At 42.9% G+C, this 22,789-nt stretch overlaps 1 protein-coding gene and 1 long non-coding RNA gene across 2 annotated transcripts; one reads left to right on the top strand and one right to left on the bottom strand.

Annotated features, from left to right (window-relative positions):
- Positions 1-208: 208 nt before the first annotated feature.
- LOC135275869 (uncharacterized) lies at positions 209-22,295 on the top strand. The gene is made up of 3 exons (XR_010343435.1): positions 209-351; positions 1,362-1,545; positions 22,013-22,295. It is a non-coding gene; the product is annotated as an uncharacterized LOC135275869 (long non-coding RNA).
- TEX48 (testis expressed 48) lies at positions 6,608-15,484 on the bottom strand. The gene is given in 5 exon segments (XM_064375446.1): positions 6,608-6,676; positions 6,679-6,722; positions 8,511-8,642; positions 14,838-14,960; positions 15,463-15,484. Coding segments are annotated over 5 exon segments (390 nt in total).
- Positions 22,296-22,789: the final 494 nt, after the last annotated feature.

The following is a 22,789-nucleotide window of genomic DNA, read 5'->3' as shown; positions in this document are numbered from 1 at the left end:
TGGGCCCTCCCCTGCTGTAGCTCCCCGTGGCCAGGAGTTCCAGGCCCACCTGCTTGGGCCCACTACCGTGAGGGCCCATCTTTCCTCCACTGTGCACATTTCTTCTGCCTGTGGAAAGGACTTGGAGCCTCTGCTCTGCCAGTCTTTACCTGTAGCATTGCCTTCTTGAACCGCAGATGTTGGGGGTCTGGCACTGTTCTCTGGACAGCGTTATTTTCTAGATGAACTTAAGACTGCAGCTGAAAAATGTGAATTTCTTCTTTGCCAGGTCCTATGGCAGCAGAACCTAGGAGATGCGGCAGCCCACACAGACAAGCTGATGTTTAGGAGTCGGATTTGCCTTCCCTCTAGGTGTGTGTGTGCTCTTGGGTTGTAATCTCTTTGTGCCTCACTTTATTTTATTTATTTATTTTTGAGACAGAGTCTTGCTTTGTAGCCCAGGCAGGAGTGAAGTGGCTTAATCATAGCTCACTGTAGCCTCGAACTCCTAGGCTTAAGTGATCCTTCTGCCTCAACTTCCTGAGTAGCTGGGGCTACAGGTGTGTGACACCACACCTGTCTAATTTTTTTTTTTTTTTTTTTGCTTTTTGTAGAGACAGGATCTCACTATTCTATCCAGGATGGTCTTAAACTCCTGGCCTCAAGTAATCCTCCTGCCTCAGCCTCCCAAAGTGGTTGAATTACAGGCATGAGTCACTGTGCCCAGCCACTGGCCTCACTTTCTTATCTGGAAAATGGGAACGGTAATACCACCTTGGAGTCATGAGAGTGTCTGTAAACTGGCTGCCCTGAGGGGAGGTGCTCCAAACTGCTTTCCATGCTCATCATCTTCCCATGTGGCTCCATTATTCCAGCTGGACCCAGGTCCCATGGGAGCATGATGATGAAGCCCAGCCTTGCTGGTCCCAGTCCTGGCACTGCCACTCACTTGCTGTTAATTTTTTTCAAAACAGATGACGATTTATTAATTAGATCTTCTTTTTAATACTCTGGTAAAGTCACTGCAACCTCTGCCTCCCGGGTTCAAGCGATTCTCCTGCCTCAGCCTCCTGAGTAGCTGGGACTACAGGTGTGTGTCACCACACCTGGCTAATTTTTGTATTTTTAGTAGAGACAGGGTTTCACCATGTTGGTCAGGCTGGTCTGGAACTCCTTACCTCATGATCCGCCCACCTTGGCCTCCCAAAGTGTTGGGATTACAGGCGTGAGCCACCGTGCCTGGCTGCTTTTTTATTCTTTAATCTCAGAAATTAATGGGAATAGAAACAGCCACAGTGTCAAGGACACTGACATTCATTGAGCATTTGGGCAGATCCTTTGACATCGCTGAGCTCATGTCATTTTTGTCTCCACATTGCAAGGCAGGACTTTGTCCGATTTTCCAGATGGAGAGAGTTGAGCCTCAGAAAGGTGACTTGCTCAAGTGTGGCAGCCAACAGGAACAGCTGGGATTTTAATGTCGTTTTAACTGAAGGCAGAGCTTATTCTGTCTATGCAATTCCAGAATGAGATGTTCAGAACCACCTTGACCTCCACGAGTTGATGGTAAGTGGTTTTTAAGCGGAAAGGCTCCATATGAAGACTGGCAGAACAGCATCACAGGTAAGAGCACACTTTTTTTTTTTTTTACTTAGATAGACTTCGGATCCTGATTTCTCCTGCACCTTGCTGTGTAATTTCGAGTAGTCTAGCCTCCTTGAACCTCAGTTTTCCAGTCTGTACAATGGTATGGTAAAACCTACCTACAGAATGCTGTTGTAAGGATTTGGTGACATAAAGATGTCAAGTGCTTTGCAGGATATCTGGCATACAGTAAGCGTTTAATATCACTGAGATGCTGGCTGGGATGGAGTGGAGTGTGGTGTTTCTTGCATTACCAATGCCCACATCTAGAGGGAAGCAGGAGCCAATGAAAAGGGTCCTCGGGTTGTCCACAGTGGGCTGTGAGTTTCAGGTCTCTAGGGACCCCACGGCACTTTGATCAGAATAAGAAAGATCAATGAGGTCAAACAGGAAGGCTTCTGGAGCTGGGGGAGCCCTTAGGAGTCTTCCAGCACAGGTGGGGAGACTGGAACCCAGAGAGAGAGAAACAGTGGGGTCAAGGCAGATAAGGGTTCTTATAGCACTTTGCTTCTTGCAGCAAAGTGAATAGGTGTCCAGGAGTGATGGGGACATTTTCTATTTTAGCACAGAAAAATTACCCCCTCCTACCCTTAGGTCTAACCTATGAGCCTCACTCACCTGCAGCTGGCAGAGTGGACAGGAGGCTGTCTGTGATGCCACAGAGTGGGGGAACCAGAGAATGTTGGGGACAGCAGGGTTTGGACTGAACCACAAAGGCAGGGAGGAGGGAGGACATATGCTGACCCTCTCTCCAGCGGTCCATTCCTTTGCCCACCATGCTGCATTGTGCACTGTGCCTATCAGGTCGGCTGGAGGGGTTCTGCCTCACGCGTCTCTTATCCCTTTTGGATTAGTAGTCTAGCCAGGTGTGTTCTTCTTGTGGGGCTGCTAGAGGAAGACACAGCAAGCCCCACTGTGAAAACACATTTCTAAGCCGCTGCTAGTGTCCTATCTGCTGTGTTTTCATTGGCAAGTCACATGACAATTTAGTTTCTTCTCACCGAGAAGGGGATATTGGTGAATTACTGACTGCTGCCACCTCCTCTTCTGTCCCGGTCTCTGTGCCATCGTGGCAGAAACCTGCCTCAGAGTGGGCTGCCGATTCTCCTGATGTGATTAGATGGAGCCTACCCAGATAATTGGGGATTATCTCAAGGTCACTGATTAGCAACCTTAATTGTATCTTCAACCTTAATCTTCTTTTTCAGTGGGGTCATTATTCTGCTTACCACAGTCTTTAAACACTTGTATCAAGAAAATAAAAGACTGAAATAAATTCCCAATTCTAAAAGCAGAAGAACAACAACAAAGTAACCAAAATAATGTATAAGATTAAAAGCAGAATTCACCAGAGTATTAAAAAGCAGATCTAATTAATAAATCAAAATCTTTTTTTGAAAAAAATTAACAAAAAAGAAATACTATGTAGCTTAATCAGGAAAAGGGGAAAAAGCATGAATATATAAAATTAGAAAGAATAAGCAGGAAATAATTGTTGAAACAAATGAAATTTTAAAAATCTTGAGAGTCCATTATATACTTTTATGTGAAAAAGTTTGAAAAACTCTATGAAGTAGTTAATTTCCTGAGAAAATACAGTTTATTAAATTGACTGTGTTAAAGATAGAAACTAGTCATTTCTGTAGAAGAAATTTATTAAGAAACTACCTTCCCTCAAATAGGACCAAACAGGTCCAGATAATTTGACAAAGAGAGTTTCACCAAGCTTTTAAAGACCAGTTACAGTACTACATAAATCATCCTAGCGCATATAAAATAAAACTTCCAACTTCTTTTTGTGAAGGAAATGTATATTGACAACTGCATCTGATAGGGATAATACAAAGAGAGAAAATTACACAGCAATGTCACCTACCAATACTGATACAAAAGTACTTAATAAAGTATTAGTGAAGAGAATCCAACATCATAGGATGAAGATAATAAATCATGGTCAGATGAAACTTATCTGTGGAATGGAAGTTTGATTCAATATGAGTAAAAAAATTATGTGATTTATTTCCTTACGGATGCTTAAAAAAAAGAAAGAGGGAATTGATGGATATTACATTAATATGATAAAATCGCACTCTCTTTATCTCTATCTCTACGTCTTTGCCCTAAACTCAACTTCTTCCTTAACGTGCAAATAAATACTGGAGCTATTTAAAATCAGTAACGAAGCACAGAAATCTACTAACTTTAACATTGTACTGGTGGCATTAACCACTGCAATTAGATAAGGTAAATCAGAGACATAAAAATTAGAAGAAGAAGTTAAAGTATTTCTACTTGCAGATAATATAAGAGTATTACTGATAAGCTATAGGAAAGCAATAACAAAACTACTCAAACAATGAAAGAATTCAGAAGAGAAGCAAGGCATACAATTGGCATACTGAACTCAATAGTGTTATTATACACAAGCAATAACTATCTACAATAGTGAGGGAGAAAACTCCATTTACAAGAGCAACAAAAGATAAAATACTTAGGAGTAAAGTTAATAAGAAATTTGCAAAATTAATATGAAGAACATTTGAAAATGGCCCTGAAACCCAAAGTAGGTTTGAACAAATGAAAAGCCATTTGTTGGTGGTTAGGAAGAATCACTGTTACAGATGGGTCAGTTCTTTCTAATTTATAATTTTCCCTAAGTTAATTTATAAATTTAGCACAATCATGATGAAAATAATATCAAGATTTTTTATGAAGCTAGACAAATGATCCTACCACTTACATGAAAAAACAAGCAAGAATAAAACAGGCAGACTCCCCAGTGGAGTAGAATAGAAGGTTCAGAAAGAGACACAAATATATATGAAAATTTAGTACATGATAATAAAGGTGTCATCTCAGATGGATAATTGGACCAAAGATATTCTCCTTAATAAATATGCTGAAATGACTATGTAATCATTTGGATAAAATGTAAAGTTAGATCCATACTTCCTAAATGCGTAACAGTAAATGCCAAATGGAACAGGTTATACATGTAAATAATAATGCTATTCAAGCAAACGAAGAAGTATGTGTGAATTCCTCTATAAACTGGATGTAGGGAAAGGCTTTCTAATGAGAATCCAAAGTCCAGATTCAACGAAAGATTAATAAATTTGACTTTGAGGAGCTAATATTTCTAGTATATAAAGAGCACTAAAAAACTAATGGGAAAAATACAAAAGAGTGGAAGACATAAACGGATAATTAATTTTTTTTTTTTTTTTTGAGATGGAGTCTCACTCTTGTCACCTAGGCTGGAGTGCAATGGCGGGATCTTGGCTCACTGCAACCTCTGCCCTTCTGGTTCAAGCGATTCTCCTGCTTCTGCCTTTTGAATAGCTGGGATTACAGGCGCCCGCCACCATATTCAGTTAATTTTTGTATTTTTCATAGAGATGAGGTTTCACCATGTTGGCCAGGCTAGTCTTAAACTCCTGACCTCAGGTGATCTGCCCACCTCAGCCTCCCAGAGTGCTGGGACTACAGGTGTGAGCCATTGAATCTGGCTTATAAACTCTTACAGAAGACTTGGCAGCATCTAACAAAACTGTATATGTCTTTTCCATTTGGCTCTAAAGACATACATTGGCCCAGCACAGTGGCTTTTTGGGAGACAGAGGTGGGAGGATCACCTGAAGTCAGGAGTTTGAGACCTGCCTGGCCAGCATGGTGAATCCTCATCTCTATTAAAAATACAAAAATTACCCTGGTATGGTAGTGGGTGCCTGTAATCCCAGCTACTTGGGGGCTGAGGCAGGAGAATCGCCTGAACCCAGGAGGCAAAGGTTGTGGTGAGCCGCCGAGATGCTGCAAATTGGGAAATGTAAACAATTGGTGACTCTGGGTAAAAGGTAAGTGGGAGTTCTCTGTATTACTCTTGAGACATTTCTGTAAATTTGCAATTAATTCAAAAGGTAACCAAAAAGCCAAATTTTTTCCTTCCTTCCTTCCTTCCTTCCTTCCTTCTTTCCTTCCTCCCTCCTTCCCTCCCTCTCTCCTTCCCTCCCTCCCTCTCTCTCTCCTTCTCTCCCTCCCTCTCTCTCTCTTTCCCTCCCTCCCTTCTTTCCTCCCTCCCTTCCTTCCTTCCTTCTTTTCTTTCTTTGAAACGAAGTCTCACCCTGTCACCCGGTCACCCGGGCTGGAATGCAGTGGTGCAGTCTCAGCTCACTGCAACCTCCGCCTCCTGGGTTCAAGTGATTCTCTGGCCTCAGCCTCCCTAGTAGCTGAGATTACATGAGTGCACCACCATACCCAGCTGATTTTTGTATTTTTAGTTGAGATGGGGTTTCACCATGTTGACCAGCCTGGTCTCGAACTCCTGACCTCAGATGATCCACCCACCTCAGCCTCCCAAAGTGCTGGGATTACAGGTGTGAGGCACTGCCCCCAGTCAAAAGGCTAAAGTTTTTTTTTTTTTTCAGATGGAGTTTTGCTTTTGTTGCCCAGGTTGGAATGCAATGACAGGATCTTGACTGCAGCCTCTGCCTCCTGGGTTCAAGTGATTCTTCTGCCTCAGCCTCCGGAGTAGCTGGGATTACAGGCATGCACCACCATGCCCGGCTGATTTTGTATTTTTAGTAGAGACAGGGTTTCTCCATGTTGGTCAGGCTGATCTCGAACTCCTGACCTCAGGTGATCCGCCTGCCTCGGCCTCCCAAAGGGCTAAAGTTTTAAAGCTCAGTTAGATGTGACAATATATTTAAAAATGATAAGACATTATTTGGTAACGGGGAAAGGAAAAGATGAGAGATGTCCCTGATGTGACCAAGAAATTTAATTGGAGGCAGCTTTTCCCATGGTGGGTTTTCAGGAGCTGGAGTGACTTGCTGGTGGCACAAGGATGACTCAGACGTCTTCTCCTCCTTCAGGGGAGTTTCTGAATCAGTCTTCATGACTCCTGTCCGCCGCCCTCTTCCTCATGGAGACACCCCAGCAGCTGTGTAGCGTCAGGAACCCGCATGGGTGTTGCCGGCTAGAATGCTCAGGGCCTCCCAATGAGACACGGCTGGAACGGCCAGTGCTCCTGGCTGTAGCGGTTTACTCTTGTAGAAAGTTTCTCTTGTAGAAATTTCTTTGGGAAGCATATGCATTCAGATCTGAAGAAGAAAGGAAAAAATTACGCTGGGTGAGGGCCTTTGAACTGGGCTTGGATGAACTGTTCAGGTCGTTCACATCCACTGCTGATCCTTCCTCAGATATTTGAATCCCAAGGGACCCAAGGCAACCCCTAGCCTAGGACTTGGAGGTCTTTTGTGATAGGAGTGTGTTTGCTTGCAGTGTGTTTTGTATTGTGCTACGCTGGTGGCTTCAGTAATGGAAGAGTGTCTTGCAAAGCACAGTGACATGGAAAGTAGGAGACTTGGACCCATCCTGGCTCTGACACTTACGTCATTCCCTAGCGCACTCATGAGAAGTCCCTTTCCCTCTGTGAGCCTCAGCCTTATGGCAGGTGGTAAGGGCAGAGGGAAGGAGTAGGCGAGCTAGGGAGGCTCCTACCTTCTCAAGCTTGATTCAAACAGAGCTGTTCCTCTTTGATCTTTTATAGTAATTGGACTCTGTGAAATTTTGTTTTCAAGGGGGTTTAGTTGTTAGGAGAATTCAAAATGACTGGGTTGGATAATCCTTAGTTCTCAACAGGACTCCTGGGGTGGCTGTGAGTTATGTGAGGCCACCTGGGCATAGAGTTGGTGCCCAGTAGTGTGGCTGCATTTCTTCTTCCTGGGATGTGCCACTGTCCCGGGATTGGGCATCTGTTCTTCCATGACCCAGAGGCATTTCACCCTGAGTTGAACTACACTCAGTCCACAAGTGTTTTCTGGCATGCTTCACTTGCCATGCACCTGGCTGGATCTAGGGAAATAACAGGAAAGAGAACTGATGTGGGCACTGGCACTTACTGTCTAGTGGCCAAAGTAGATATCAAGTAAGCATATAAAAAATACACTTATGGGGCCACATGCCATGGCTCACGCCTGTAATCCCAGCACTTTGGGAGGCTGAGGTGGGTGGATCATGAGGTCAGGAGTTCAAGACCAGCCTGGCCAAGATGGTGAAACCGTGTCTCTACTAAAAATACAAAAATTAGCCAAACATGGTGGCGTGTGCCTGTAGTCCCAGCTACTCGGGGGGCTGAGGCAGAGAATTGCCTGAATCCAAGAGGTGGAGGTTGCAGTGAGCCCAGATTGTGCCATTGCACTCCAGCCTGGGTGACAGAGCAAGACACCATCTCAAAAACAAAACAAAACAAAAAAACAAACATAAACTTATAAGAAGATGCCACCAGGTACAGTGGTTACACCTGTAATCCCAGCACTTTGGGAGGCCAAGGTAGGTGGATAACAGGAGCTCGAGACCAGCCTGGCCAACATGGTGAAACCCTTTCTCTACTAAAAATACAAAAATTAGCTAGGCTTATTGGTGGGTGCCTGTAATCTCAGCTATTCAGGAGGCTGAGACAGTAAAATCGCTTCAACTTGGCAGGTGGAGGTTGCAGTGAGCCGAGATTGGAGATTGTACTCTAGTCTGGACAACAGAGGGAGATTCCATCAGAAAGAAAGAAAAAAGGAAAGAAAGGAAAGAAAGAATAAAAGAAAGAAGGAAAGAAAAAATGATGCCATAAAGCCTTGGAAGGAAAATATGGATGTGTGCCCTTTCCCCTGAGAACTGCTCCTCCTCATGCACTTCCTAGCTTGGAAGATCTTGGAGTCAGGTCATGGACTCTGGGTCTCCCCAAAGTCCTCTGGAATATGACTGCAGCTACTTGATGGGAGCGATTCCATCTCGCCACCTCGCTTAGCTGAAATGTCAATGGGGTCTGGTCATCAGTATCAGGCCCTCTGTCTGGGGGTTTCTGGTCAGCGTTAGGACCCCAATTTGGGACTCACCCTCAAACTCACTGCTGCTGGAGGAAGCTCTCTTTTTCGGCTGGATCAGGGGTTGTCTCGAAGGCAAATGGGAGGCTGCGTTGATGGGCTTGGGATTTTGTCTGTCGAGCTCATCCCTCGGAAGCTGCAAATCTGGCAGTGAGAATTCCACAGAGTTACGTGGGGAGGCTTAGGTGAGATCACGGAAGTGAAGGCCTTTTGCAAGCTCTGAAGCCTCGCACACAGGCAAGTGATGGTTATTATGAGCGGGGGGGGCAGACCTGAAACTACCACCTCCTGTCCTCTGAGGACTTCCCTTCACAGGCAGGTGCTAGATTCAAAGTGTGTATTTAACAAAACACATTATATTTGTAAATATTTATGGGGTACATGTGAAATTTTGTTACATGCATAGAACATGTAATGATTAAGTCAGTGCAAAGTATGTATTCTTTTTAAAACATTAACATTTTTCTATTTATAAATGTAATGCATACTTTTTTTTTTCCGAGGCTTTTTTTTAATTGCATTTTAGGTTTTGGGGTACATGTGAAAAACATGCAAGATTGTTGCATAGGTGCATACGTGGCAGTGTGATTTGCTGCCTTCCTCCCCTTCACCTATATGTGGCATTTCTCCCCATGCTATCTCTCCCCAACTCCCCACCCCCCGCTGTCCCCCCACTGCCCCCCAACAGACCCCAGTGTAGAGTGCTCCCCTCCCTGTGTCCATGTGTTCTCATTGTTCAACACCCATCTATGAATGAGAACATGCGATGTTTGATTTTGTGTTCTTCTGTCAGTTTGCTGAGAATGATGGTTTCCAGGTTCATCCATGTCCCTACAAAGGACGTGAACTCATCGTTTTTGATGGCTGCATAATATTCCATGGTGTATATGTGCCACATTTTTCCTGTCCAGTCTATCATCGATGGGCATTTGGGTTGGTTCCAGGTCTTTGTTATTGTAAACTGTGCTGTAATGAACATTCGTGTGCATGTGTCCTTATAGTAGAACAATTTATAATCCTTTGGATATATACCCAGTAATGGGATTGCTGGGTCAAATGGAATCTCTATTTTAGGTCCTTGAGGAATCGCCACACTGTCTTCCACAATGGCTGAACTAATTTACACTCCCACCAACAGTGTAAAAGTGTTCCTATTTCTCCACATCCTCTCTAGCATCTGTTGTCTCCAGATTTTTTAATGATCGCTGTTCTAACTGGCGTCAGATGGTATCTCAATGTAGTTTTGATTTGCATTTCTCTAATGACCAGTGATGATGAGCATTTTTTCATATGCTTGTTGGCCTCATGTATGTCTTCTTTTGTAAAGTATCTGTTCATATCCTTCACCCATTTTTGAATGGGCTTGTTTGTTTTTTTCTTGTAAATCTGTTTTAGTTCATTGTAAATTCTGGATATTAGCCCTTTGTCAGATGGGTAGGCTGCAAAAATTTTTTCCCATTCTGTTGGTTGCCGATTCACTCTATTGACTGTTTCTTTTGCCGTGCAGAAGCTGTGGAGTTTGATTAGGTCCCATTTGTCTATTTTGGCTTTTGTTGCCAATGCTTTTGGTATTTGGTCATGAAGTCCTTGCCTACACCTATGTCCTGAATGATTTTGCCTAGGTTTTCTTCTAGGGTTTTTATGGTGTTAGGTCTTATGTTTAAGTCTTTAATCCATCTGGAGTTAATTTTAGTGTAAGGTGTCAGGAAGGGGTCCAGTTTCTGCTTTCTGCATATGACTAGCCAGTTTTCCCAACACAACTTATTAAACGGGGACTCCTTTCCCCATTGCTTGTTTTTATCAGGTTTGTCAAAGATCGGATGGTGTAGATATGTTGTGTTGCCTCCAAGGCCTCTGTTCTGTTCCATTGGTCTATATCTCTGTTTTGGTACCAGTACCATGCTGTTTTGATTATTGTAGGCTTGTAGTATAGTTTGATGGCCGGTAGTGTGATGCCTTCCGCTTTGTTCTTTTTGCTTAGAATTGACTTGGCTATGCGGGCTCTCTTTTGGTTCCATATGAAGTTTAAGGTGGTTTTTTCCAGTTCTGTGAAGAAGGTCATTGGTAGCTTGATGGGGATAGCGTTGAATCTGTAAATTACTTTGGGCAGTATGGCCATTTTCACGATATTGATTCTTCCTAACCATGAACATGGAATGTTTCTCCATCTGTTTGTGTCCTGTCTTATTTTGTTGAGCAGTGGTTTGTAGTTCTCCTTGAAGAGGTCCTTTACGTTCCTTGTTAGTTGTATTCCTAGGTATTTTATTCTCTTTGTAGCAATTGTGAATGGCAGTTCGTTCTTGATTTGGCTCTCTTTAAGTCTGTTATTGGTGTATAGGAATGCTTGTGATTTTTGCACATTGATTTTGTATCCTGAGACTTTGCTGAAGTTGCTTATCAGTTTCAGGAGATTTTGGGCTGAGATGATGGGGTCTTCTAGATATACAATCATGTCGTCTGCAAATAGAGACAATTTGACTTCCTCCTTTCCTAATTGAATACCCTTTATTTCTTTTTCTTGCCTGATTGCTCTGGCTAGAACTTCCAGTACTATATTGAATAGGAGTGGTGAGAGAGGGCATCCTTGTCTAGTGCCAGATTTCAAAGGGAATGCTTCCAGTTTTTGCCCATTCAGTATGATATTGGCTGTTGGTTTCTCGTAAATAATGCATACTCTTTATATAAAAGTTAGGAAGGCTGGGCGTGGTGGCTGACGCTTGTAATGCCAGCACTTTGGGAGGCTGAGGTGGGCGGATCACAAGGTCAGGAGATAGAGAGTATCCTGGCTAACACAGTGAAACCCCGTCTTTACTAAAAATACAAAAAATTAGCCAGGTGTGGTGGCACGTGTCTGTAGTCCCAGCTACTCGGGAGGCTGAGGCAGGAGAATCGCTTGAACCCAGTAGGTGGAGTTGCAGTGAGCTGAGATTGTGCCACTGCCCTCTGGCCTGGGCGGCAGAGTGAGACTCTGTCTCAAAAAAATAAAAAATAAAAAATAAATAAAAGTTAAGAAATATTGAATAGTATGAAGGAGGAAAAAATGCCCCAAACACCTCTTCCTCCAGTTATTATCACAGTTCCAGTCATTTCCTATTCGTCTTTTATACAGTCCATCATATCCTATGTATTATGGATGAATTTTACTTATTTCTTTCTTTCTTTTTTGTGACAGGGATCTGCTCTGCTGCCCAGGCTGGAGTGCAGTGGTGCAAGACTCCATCTCAAAAACAAAACATACCGTGAGCAATCATAGCTCACGGTAACCTCAAACTCCTGGGCTCAAGCAAACCTCCTACCTCAGCCTCCTGAGTAGCTGGGACTCAGGCATGTGTTACTGCCCCCAGCTAATTTTTAAAATTTTTTGTAGAGAGCAGGAGTCTCACTACGTTGCCAGGCTACTCTTGAATTCCTGGCCTCAAGTGATCCTTTAGCCTCAGCCTCCCACAGTGCTAACATCACAGATGTGAGCCACCCTACCCAGCCCTTTACTTGGCTTTATTCATATACATTATAGCATAAACATTTTTCTCATGCTACTAAATTTAAAAAAATGGTTGTACAATATTCTAGTTTTTGAGTAATGTAAGATTTATTTAACTAAAATTCTAATGTTGGAATTTTTGTTGGTTTTTTTTGAGTGAGAGGTCTCACTCTGGCACCTAGGCTGGAGTGCAGTGGTGCAATCATAACTTACTGCAGCCTCTACCTCCTGGGTTCAAGCAGTCCTCCCACCTCAGCCTCCCGATTAGCCGAAATTACAGGTGTGCACCACCATGTCTCGGCCACTTTTTATTATTTATAGAGGTGGGATCTTCCCATGTTGCTCAGGCTGGTCTTGAACTTCTGGGCTCAAGTGATCCTCCTGCCTCCCAAAGGGCTGGGGTTACAGGTATGAGCCACTGCACCCGGCTCAAATTTTGCTGCTATAAATACTATTGTGATGAACATTGTGGTATATGAGACTTTGTCTTTATATACGTTTAGGTTTCTAGAAGAACAACAAATAATTTTGTCAACAGTCTGAGCTGTGTTCTGTAATATACAGCTCTGTCATTTATTAGCTGCATACCTTGACTAATTGCTTACCACCCACCTGCCTCTCCATTCATATCTGAAAATGGGATAAAGTAATATCATTTGGCTGGGGGTGGTGTCCCATGCCTGTAATCCCAGCACTTTGGGAGGTTGAGGCGGGTGGATCACAAGGTCAGCAGTTCACGACCAGCTTGGCCAACATGGTGAAACCCCATTTCTTCTAAAAATACAAAAATTAGCTGGGCATGGTGGCACACGCCTGTAATCCCAGCTGCTTGGGAGGCTGAGGCAGGAGAATTGCTTGAACCTGGGAGGTGGAGGTTGCAGTGAGCCGAGATCACACCACCGCACTCCAGCCTGGGCTACAAAGCGAGTCTCCATCTAAAAAAAAAAAAAAAAAAAATCATTTTACTGTTAAAATGCGAAATATATACTCTGAAACAGTAAGGGATTTATCTGACCACAGCTGGGTCCCCAGTGCCTAGACAGTGCTTTGCATGTTATAGGGTCTCAGTAATTATCATCATTCTTACCTTGGGAAAGGCATTGATATTTGTAAGGTTCTTGATTTTTATTGTGACTCTACTTCAAGGAGAAGTATTTTAAATACCCTCACATGTGGATTTCTGTCAAAATACACCTTTGTACTGTCCTGTCTCTCAATGGGACTCTGCTAGGTTCCTGGCCATCTGTGCTCACCCCTCCCGCCTGTGTGAGTCCTAGCTTTGCCTGATCTTGAAAATAATGCTTCTTCTTCTTCTTCTTCTTTTTTTTTTCCTGTCTGAAATTGTTGATTTTGTTCCTTGATCTTCTCTGCTTGACCTCTTGTCCTGGATCTTCAAGAAGGATTTGAGGCCAGGCATGGTGGCTCATGCCTGTAATCCCAGCACTTTGGGAGGCCAAACTGGGCGGATCACAAGGTCAAGAGATAGAGACCATCCTGGCCAACTTAGTGAAACCCCGTCTCTACTAAAAATACAAAAATCAGCTGGGCGTGATGGCATACACCTGTAGTCCCAGCTGTTTGGGAAGCTGAGGCAGGAGAATCACTTGAACCCGGGAGGCGGAGGTTGCAGTGAGCCGAGATTGCACCACCACTGCACTCCAGCCTGGGCAAAAAGAGTGAAACTCCGTCTCAAAAAATAAAAAAAAAAAAAAAGAAGGATTTTACTATAAACTGAAAGCCAGGGTACCTTCTCTGTGTTTCTTTCTTCCCTTGACATGGTAGCCTAGGAAGCTTCATGTTTCAGATGCCCTGGATAAAGATGAAAAAGGGATGGCTGGTTTGTACTAGACTTTGTGTGAGCAAGATATGCATTTTTATTTTTATTTTTATTTTTTATTTTTAAGACGGAGTTTCGCTCGTTACCCAGGCTGGAGTGCAATGGCGCGATCTTGGCTCACCGCAACCTCCGCCTCCTGGGTTCAGGCAATTCTCCTGCCTCAGCCTCCTGAGTAGCTGGGACTACAGGCACGCACCACCGTGCCCAGCTAATTTTTTGTATTTTTAGTAGAGACGGGGTTTCACCATGTTGACCAGGATGGTCTTGATCTCTTGACCTCTTGATCCACCCGCCTCGGCCTCCCAAAGTGCTGGGATTACAGGCGTGAGCCACCGTGCCCGGCATGCATTTTTATTTTGTAAACCATTGAGATTTCGAGGCTTATTTATTTTAGCAGCGGAACACGTTCTATCCTGATCAATACCTATATATTGTTTCTATATGTTGAGTGCCTACTCTGTGCCGGGCCCTGAGCTAGGTGCTTATTTATATTGCCTCATTTTACCCTCCCAATGATCCTGAAAAATAATAATGTATTGTGAATATCCCTATTTTACAGGTAAGGACAGTGAGGCTCAGGGAGATCAAGTGACGTGCCCAACTTCTGTGGTAGAGCTGCGATTTGAACCAGCATGTATTGCTCTCAAAACAGGGATCTTCACTACTATTTGTATAGTCTTTAATCCAGTGCTTCTTAAAGTATAATGCACACTCAAATTTACCTGGAGATCCTGTCAAAGTGCCGGTTCTGATTCAGTAGGTCTGGAGCAGGGTTTGAAAACGCATTTCTAACAAGCTCCCAAGTGATGCCAATATTGCTGGCCCATAGCCTACACTTTAATTACAAGAGTTTAAGTTCTCTTGTTTATTGGTTGAGTAGTTAGCCATCCAACACACACATCATTTTAAATTGGAATTTTCACTCAAAAGATGAAGGCAGTCTGGGAGTATCCCAGCAGGCAGGGAGTGAGCACGATGAGGCTTAGAGAGGCCATGCAGAATGTCCCTGTCTGATACCTACTTTGGGTTGATGGCTTGTGCTCTTGGGGTTGACTGGGAACCTTGGAGTCTTGGATGACATAGGGCTCCCGACAGTCCCTGCAGCATAAACAGAAGATCTTCGAGATCAGGTTTTGGTGGGCTGCTGTTGGAGGTAAAGGAATGAGGGGCATGGATTCTGGACTCTGAATTCCAGATGCCTATTGGAAATTGACTGTGGTGGGGGTATCATTGGGACAGCCTCTCCCAAGGTATTAATACTCCTCCCCCACCCCAATCTTCTGTAGCTTCCCATGGCCAGCAGATCCAGGCCCTTCTGCCTAGGCCATTTTTCCTATTCTGTACAAAGTTTTCTTACCCATGGAAAGGAGTGGAAGCCTCTACTCTGCCAGCTTTGTTTGCAGGGGTGCCTTAGTGAATCAGCCAATCTTGAGTTTGAGCCCAATTCACTGGGCTGGGCTGTTTCCTAAATAAACATAAGACTGTGGCTGAAAAATGCTCATCCTTCACCTGTGTTCACACTCCAGGTAGGATCTGATGACAGGAACATCCCACCTCATGCAGACATGCATGTAAACATGCTGAGGTTTCAGATAGCTCTGTGTCCTACCCCGCTCACAGGTTCATGTTCTTTGTAGATTACTTACCCTTTCTGAACTTCACTTTCATCATGTGAAAAATGAGAATAGCAGTGTCTACTTTGCTGGAGTAAAGAATCAAATATAGGGAAACTAATCCCTGTGGTTCTAGGTATACAATAAGTGCTCAATCAATGGTTATTCCTTTCCCTCCCTTCTCTTCATGTAGCTCACTGGCTTCAAATTATCCCAGCTGGTCCAGGTTCTATGGTAAGGAAGCATATAGACTTGTAGGTTTAAATTCTGGTTTTGCCGCTAATTTACTGGAGGGCTTGGGTAGGTCCATGCTTCTTTCTGTGTCTCAGGCTCCTCATCAGTAATAAAAAATTAGACTAGATGATCCCTTCAAGGATCTTTCTAGTTTTGAATGTCCAGGATTATAAGGCCTTGCTTTAGCTCCCAATTCCTTTATTTGTATATCAACTTTTCCAAATCTCTGTATAGATTCTGTTCTCACTCCCCTTCTTGTGCCAAAACCCCCCTTTAAAAGGAAATTCCTATCATGGTATTGGTTAGGCGTCCCTCACAATACCTAATTCACTTCGCTTTGTGAGCTTTGCCTTCACTATAGCCACTTGAGTCTCACTTTCTCTACTGCTATACCCTGGCCTGAGCCGCCATCATCTCTTCCCTGAATTATTGCAATAGCCTCCTAGCTGGTCTCCTTATTTCTCTTACCCTGGCTTCCTTCATAATTAATACAAAAGCTGGGGTAGTTCTGTTAAAATGTATCATGTCACCCTTCAGCTCAAAACTTCCAAGGATTGGAAAAAATGGGTATAGTAGATGGAGAGATATAGTATGGAAGGAAGAAATGGAAACACAAATAGAAATTCTAGTTCTTTTTTTTTTTTTTTTTTGAGAGGGAGTCTCACTGTGTCACCCAGGCTGGAGTGCAGTGGTGTGATCTTGGGGCTCACTGCAACCTCCACCTCCTGGGTTCAAGTGATTCTCCTGCTTCAGTTTCCTGAGTAGCTGGGACTACAGGCATGTGCTACCATACCTGGCTAATTTTTGTATTTGTAGTAGAGACAGGGTTTCACTATGTTGGCCAGGATGGTCTCGAACTCCTGACCTTGTGGTGCACCTGCCTCAGCCTCCCAAAGTGCTGGGATTACAGGCATGAGCCACTGCGCCCGGGCAAAATTCTAGTTCTATAAAAACCAGTAGCTGAAGAAAATATGTATTGGGTAGGGTTAACAACAGATGGGACAAAGTAAAAGCAATGATCAGTAAACTTGCAAAAAGTTCAATAGAAATGATCCAAACTGAAGCAGAGAAAGAAAAAAAGATTTAAAAAGGATGAAGAGTACACCACTGACCCGAGGGAAGCTATCAAGCTGTCAAACATACACGTGTGACTGGACTCTCAGAAGGACCAAGGGCAGAAAAAATATTTGAAGCAATCGTGACTGAAAATTTACCAAATTTGATGGAAGGCATCAACATAAGTACTCAGTGGGAACCAAACATGAAAAACAAAAAGAAAATCACACCTAGGCTCATTTTGGTCAAATGGCTAAAAACAAAACTAAAGAACAGGATCTTAAAACAACTGAAATAAATAAGGATGAAAAAAAGAACCTGTAAACCTTTAACTTCATATTCCATGAAAATATCCTTCAATAATTAAGGCAGCATGAAGACACTGTAAGATAAACAAAAATAGAATTTGTCTTTAGAAGACCCAGGCTGTAAAAAATATTAAAAGATCGAAGGAAAATGATACCAGATGGAAATTCACATTTACTGAAAGGGATGAATAGGGTAAGAAATGGCAAATAGTGGGGGGTAAATGGAAACTTTTTTTTTTTTTGAGACAAAGTTTCACTCTGTCACCCAGGCTGCAGTACAGTGGTGTGATCACAGCTCACTGCAGGCTCAAACTCCTGGGCTCACATGATCCTCCTGCTTCAGTCTCCCCAGTAGCTGGGACTACAGGCGTGCGCCACCACGCCTGGCTAATTTTTGTGTTTTTTGTAGATTCGGGGTCTCCCTATGTAGCCTAAGCTGGTCTTGAACTCCTGGGCTCAAGTGATCCTCCCACCTTGGCCTCAGAAGGTGCTGGGATTGCAGGAATGAGCCACTGCACCTGGCCAAAAATATTTTTTTCTCTTAGTCTTTCTTTTCTCCAAAATTGTTCAGTGGTTTTGCATATTCCTCAGAAGAAAAAACAAAGTTCTCACCTGGGTCTTAAGATATTCTGTAATCTAATCATCCTTCTTCCCTCCTCCTCCTGCCTACTCACAACCTTCATCACCAACTCTGTCTTTAATTCCTTCAATTCCCTAATTCCATTTGCCCCCTTGCTGAGTTTTAAAACATAGCAAACTCTCAACTCAGAAATTTGTGCTTGTTTTACTCTCTGCCTGGAATGAAGTTCTCTTAGAGAACAACATTCTGTCATTACCTTCAAGTGTTTGCTTAAATGTTACCTTTTCTAGTGAGACTTTCTCTGTCTATTGCATTTAACATTATACCCCCTTGTACTTCCTAATCTCTTCCTCACTTCTTTTCAGACCTTTCCTTCCTTCCTTCTTTTTGTCCTTCCTTCCTTCTTTTTGTCCTTCCTTCCTTCTTTCCTTCCTTCTTTCCTTCCTTCCTTCCTTCCTTCCTTCCTTCCTTCCTTCCTTCCTTCCTTCCTTCCTTCCTTTCTTTCTTTCTTTCTTTCTTTCTTTCTTTCTTTCTTTCTTTCTTTCTTTCTTTCTTTCTTTCGTCTTCACTGGGTCTCACTCTATGCTCAGGCTGGAGTGCATGTAGTGTCACAATCATGGTTCACTGCAGCCTTGAACTTCTGGGTTCCTCCTGGCTCAGCCTCCTGAAAAGCTGGGACTAGAGGTGCATGCCACCAAGACCAGTAAATTCTTAATTTTTTTTTTTTTTTAGAGAAGGGGTCTCACTCTATTGCCCAGACTGATCTTGAAATCAAGTGATCCTCCCATGTCGGCCTCCCAAAGTGCTAGGATTGCATATGTGAGCCACCGTGCCCAGCCTTATTTTCTACACTCTATATAATTTGCTACGTTACTGTGTTTAAGGTCTGCTTCTCCCCACTAAATTGTAAGTCATATGGAATCATGGATTTCAGCTGTTTGGTCTTCTGCTCTATTCTCAGTGTCTATAGCAGTACCTAGCAGAGTGCGGGAAGTCAATCATTGTTTGTAGAATAAAAATTGATGGTGTTTGTAGAATAAACTAGCATTTGTTCTTGTCTTGAGTAGAAGCATTTGCAGGCCCTGGGGGCAGCAGAGAGGTGGTGGTAGTTTTTGTGCCAGAAACATCACAAGCTGTAGAACATAGCTTACCTCATTCACGTGCTAAGCTGACTGATTGTTCCATGAGTCAATTTTAGTTCTGCTCTGTTTGCTGGTTGGGACTATTTTTCTTCCCTGTTCACTGCAAAGCATATCTATCTTCTTCCCATGTTCCCTACTTTATAAAATGATCCTACTATTCACTCTGTCTTTAGAGCCAGAAGCCTGCCAGCCTCCTGCCATCTGCTTACATTCATCAGTCTTTGAACTTTCCAAATGTCTTCAGTCTGTCTGCCCAATCAATCCTTTGCCATTTCCTTTACCATAGTTTAAGCCACCATTACTTCTCACCTGGACCACTGCTAAAACTTTCTCATTAGCTTGTTTGCCTCCACTTAAAGCTAGAGTTATCTAGTAGACATGTAAATCTTATCTTTCTTCTGCCCCAACAACCCACCACCCCACCAAGGGGGTCCCCAAGTCTGCAGATCCAACTCCTTTTGTGATCACCACTGTTTTAACTTCAGCCTCATCCTCTCTGGGTTGCACTCACCGCCCTACAGCCACAAGAGATGCTGTATAGGCAGCTCCCCCAATCACCTTTTACTGCATGGATCCTGTTCACATCCTGCTCCCTCTACCTGGGATGTTCTTACCTCAATCCTTCACTCATCAAACTTCAGGATTCAGCTCAGGGGCTGCAGGAAGCCTGGGATGAGTTAGGAGTCCCTCCCTTGTGCTCCCACAACACTCCTCATTAGCCCACCGTGTTTTTCTCTATCACAGCCTGTTATTGTACAGTGACTGCCTAACTCATGGCAAATGCTCAATAAATACTTGTTGAAATGTTGTCTTGTAATTGCCTATTGTTAATAGTCTGGATACCAGTTCATGAGCTTTTTTCTTTTTCTTTTTTTAATTTTTGAGACAGGGTCTCACCCTGACACCTGTGCTGGACTATAGTGGCACCATCAGGGCTCACTGTAGCCTCAACCTCCCAGGCTCAAGCGATTTCCCTGCCTCAGCCTCCTGAGTAGCTTGGACTACAGGCTTGCCCTACTATGCCTGGGTTATAGCTTTTTTGTTTTTGTTTTGGTAGAGATGGGATTTTGCCATATTGCCCAGGCTTGTCTCAAATTCCTGGGTTCAAGTGATCTGCCTGCCTCAGCCTTCAAAACTGCTGGGTTATAGGCTTGAGCCACTGAGTCCAGTCGAGCTTCCACCCCGCCCCCCTGCATTTATTTAACATATATTTACTGAAAACCTGCCTGGTGCCAGGTACTGTTAGGTGCTGGAGATACAGCAGTGGACAAGACACAAGATAGACAAATGTCCATGGAAGCAGGGAAAGTATTTTATACACTGTTGCATCCTCAGCACTCAGCCCAGGGATGGGCACAGAATAAGTACTTTATACATATTTGTTGAATAAACACATGAACCTTCTCTGACTGTTGGATAAAAACTGTATGCCCAACAGATCTCCTTTCTCTCTTTCACTAATTGATCTTCAACTTTCTGCACATAAGCTGTTCTACGTGGTTAGGTACAATGCAGGATGGACACATACAGATGTCCCCATTGTGTGGATTTTTTGGATGAAGTGGGAGCACTCACTAGGTCCATTTAGCCTCAGTCGCCAATAGTCTTCTGGATCTGCTGCCAGGTGAGTTTTTTTTTTCCCCCATAGACCTAGTGTCAGTGTCATAGTATTTTTTTTTTTTTTTTTTTTTTTGAGATGTAATCTCGCTCTGTTGCCCAGGCAGGAGTGCAATGGCATGATCTCGGCTCACTGCAAACTCCGCCTCCTGGGTTCAAGTGATTCTCCTGCCTCAGCCTCCTGAGTAGTTGGGATTACAGGCACCTGCCACCACACCCAGCTAATTTTTGTATTTTTAGTAGAGATGGGGTTTCACCATGTTGTCCAGGCTGGTCTCAAACTCCTGACCTCAGGTGACCCACCCACCTCCCAAAGTGCTGGGATTATAGGCATGAGCCACTGCACCCAGCTTTTTTTTTTTTTTTTTTTTTTTTAACATGATTTGAGCTCTGATGTATTTCATTGAGGTCTCTTTAGTGGATTTATTTCATTTTCCTATAATTTATAAAGAAATAGAAATTTATACAGGCAGTTAGCTCTTTTGCTTTGGAGATGTGCCATTTAGCAAATATCCTTGCTATTAATCTGCTTCTTATTCTGCTACTTGCTTTAGTTTCAATTGTCTTCATCCACTTACACAAATGCTTGCCTCCCAGGGTTTGGCTTGTTCCAGACTGCCTTGAGTATGCTAAATATAGAAGGAAACACTTCATAAGAAAGGAATGGAAGCATAGCTCTGACAAGCCCCCACCATGAGTCAGCCTGAGAACTAGTGGTTGGAGTTCTGTTGGATTGGTAATTGATTTGTTTAAAAGAAATCGCTAAACCTTGGACTTGGGTCCCTCTAAACCTTCATGAGCATGTGTTCTGTCTTGGTAAATCATAAAAGAAGGTCATTTTCTTTTAGCTTATATTCTGGAATCAGTCATTTTCAGGTTGCTGATCATATGGCCTCTTTTAGGCTCTGCTTGGCCAAGAAATTCAAGACACAGTGCACAAGAAGAAACTATTGATCAATTGTAGTGTAGTCTTTCCTGCTTGTCATGGTCTCATCTGCATTAAGGTTTTGCCTTTTCCTGGAGAAACTCTGTATATATATTCCCACTATAGGTACTCTCATGTATTTGTCTTGATAAATGGCAAAAGTTCATAGGTGACTTAGAATTGCCGTAGCCATTATGACAAAGTTTTGATGTCAAAAGTAATATTTAAGAGGAACTCTAGAGAAGAGAGAAGACAAAAACGCCAAACATCTAATAGAAGTGTTCTTTGCCTGGAATTCTCTGGTCTCAGGAAAAAAAAATAAAACAGAAAGACCTTACTCTTACTCAGACCTTCTGATACCTGCTTTCGTTGCTTCTCTCTTTCTCTCTCCATCCAACTTGACCTTTACCACCCATATATACTCCTTTTATTCCTTCCCCTGGCTGCCTAAATAAACTTTTTCAGGAAGCATTTTTTTCTAGAAAAGAACAATCACATAGTACAATACCCGCCTAAAACTTCTACACTGAAGGTAGATCCAGAGAGGCTGAATTTAAACTCTGAGTAAGAGTTGAGTTGAGTGAAAATAGAATCTTCTCAAATTTCAGAACAAAAGGAAGTTTGTTTTGTGTATCCTGTACAATTCAGGATTCTGTTCATTACTTATTGTCTTGGACTATCATATTTGTACTAATTAGTCCATTTTGTTGTTGACCTTCAGGCCAGGCACAGTGGCTCACGCCTGTAATCCCAGCACTTTGGGAGGCTGAGAGAGGAAGATTGCTTGAGTTTCAGAGTTTGAGACCAGCCTGGACAACATACCTCATCTCTACTAAAAATCAAAAAGATTAGCTGGGCATGATGGTGTGCACCTACAGTGCCAGTTACTCAGAGGCTGAAGAGAAAGGATTGATTGAACCTGAGAAATCAATGCTTCAGTGAGCTATGATCATGCCACTGCACTCCAGTCCAGGCAACAAGAGATCGTCTCAAAAATAAAAAAAAAAAAATAAAATAAATAAATAGATAAATAAATAAATTGTTGACCTTCAACAGTGGGGAAAATGTTTAAGAGTAGCAGGATGAAAAAGATCAGAAGATTCAAACAACCGATCTATGCATAATTTTTTCAAGAATTAAAGAATGGACTTGAGAAGGTAAGAAAAATAGGAAGCACTCCACATGAAACTATTTCCAAAGATTTTCTCTTAAGGGCAGATAGGGCAAAGATTCAAAATCACAAACAAAATGATGCATCCATAGGTGACTTAATAGACTTCAGGACACTTTCAAAGGACATTTGGGGGCAAGCAAAGAGTTTAAGTAAAAGGAGCCCTTCTTTTTATGTGAAAGGCTTGTATCTAAAATAGGGGATTTAGGAAAAAATCAATTGGAATGGGAAATTCCATTACGGTAGGTATCTTGGTCATTTTCAAAGAGTCCTAAAATATTAACTAGAAATCAAAATAATCTTACAGCCTACTAGATAAAACAACTG

Source organism: Aotus nancymaae, unplaced genomic scaffold, assembly GCF_030222135.1.
Source record: "Aotus nancymaae isolate 86718 unplaced genomic scaffold, 86718_ANA_hifiasm-v0.15.2.pri h1tg000003l, whole genome shotgun sequence".
NCBI classification, from domain to species: domain Eukaryota; kingdom Metazoa; phylum Chordata; class Mammalia; order Primates; family Aotidae; genus Aotus; species Aotus nancymaae.
Note: the sequence above shows the minus strand (reverse complement) of the source record. Positions and strands in the feature narration are given on the sequence as shown.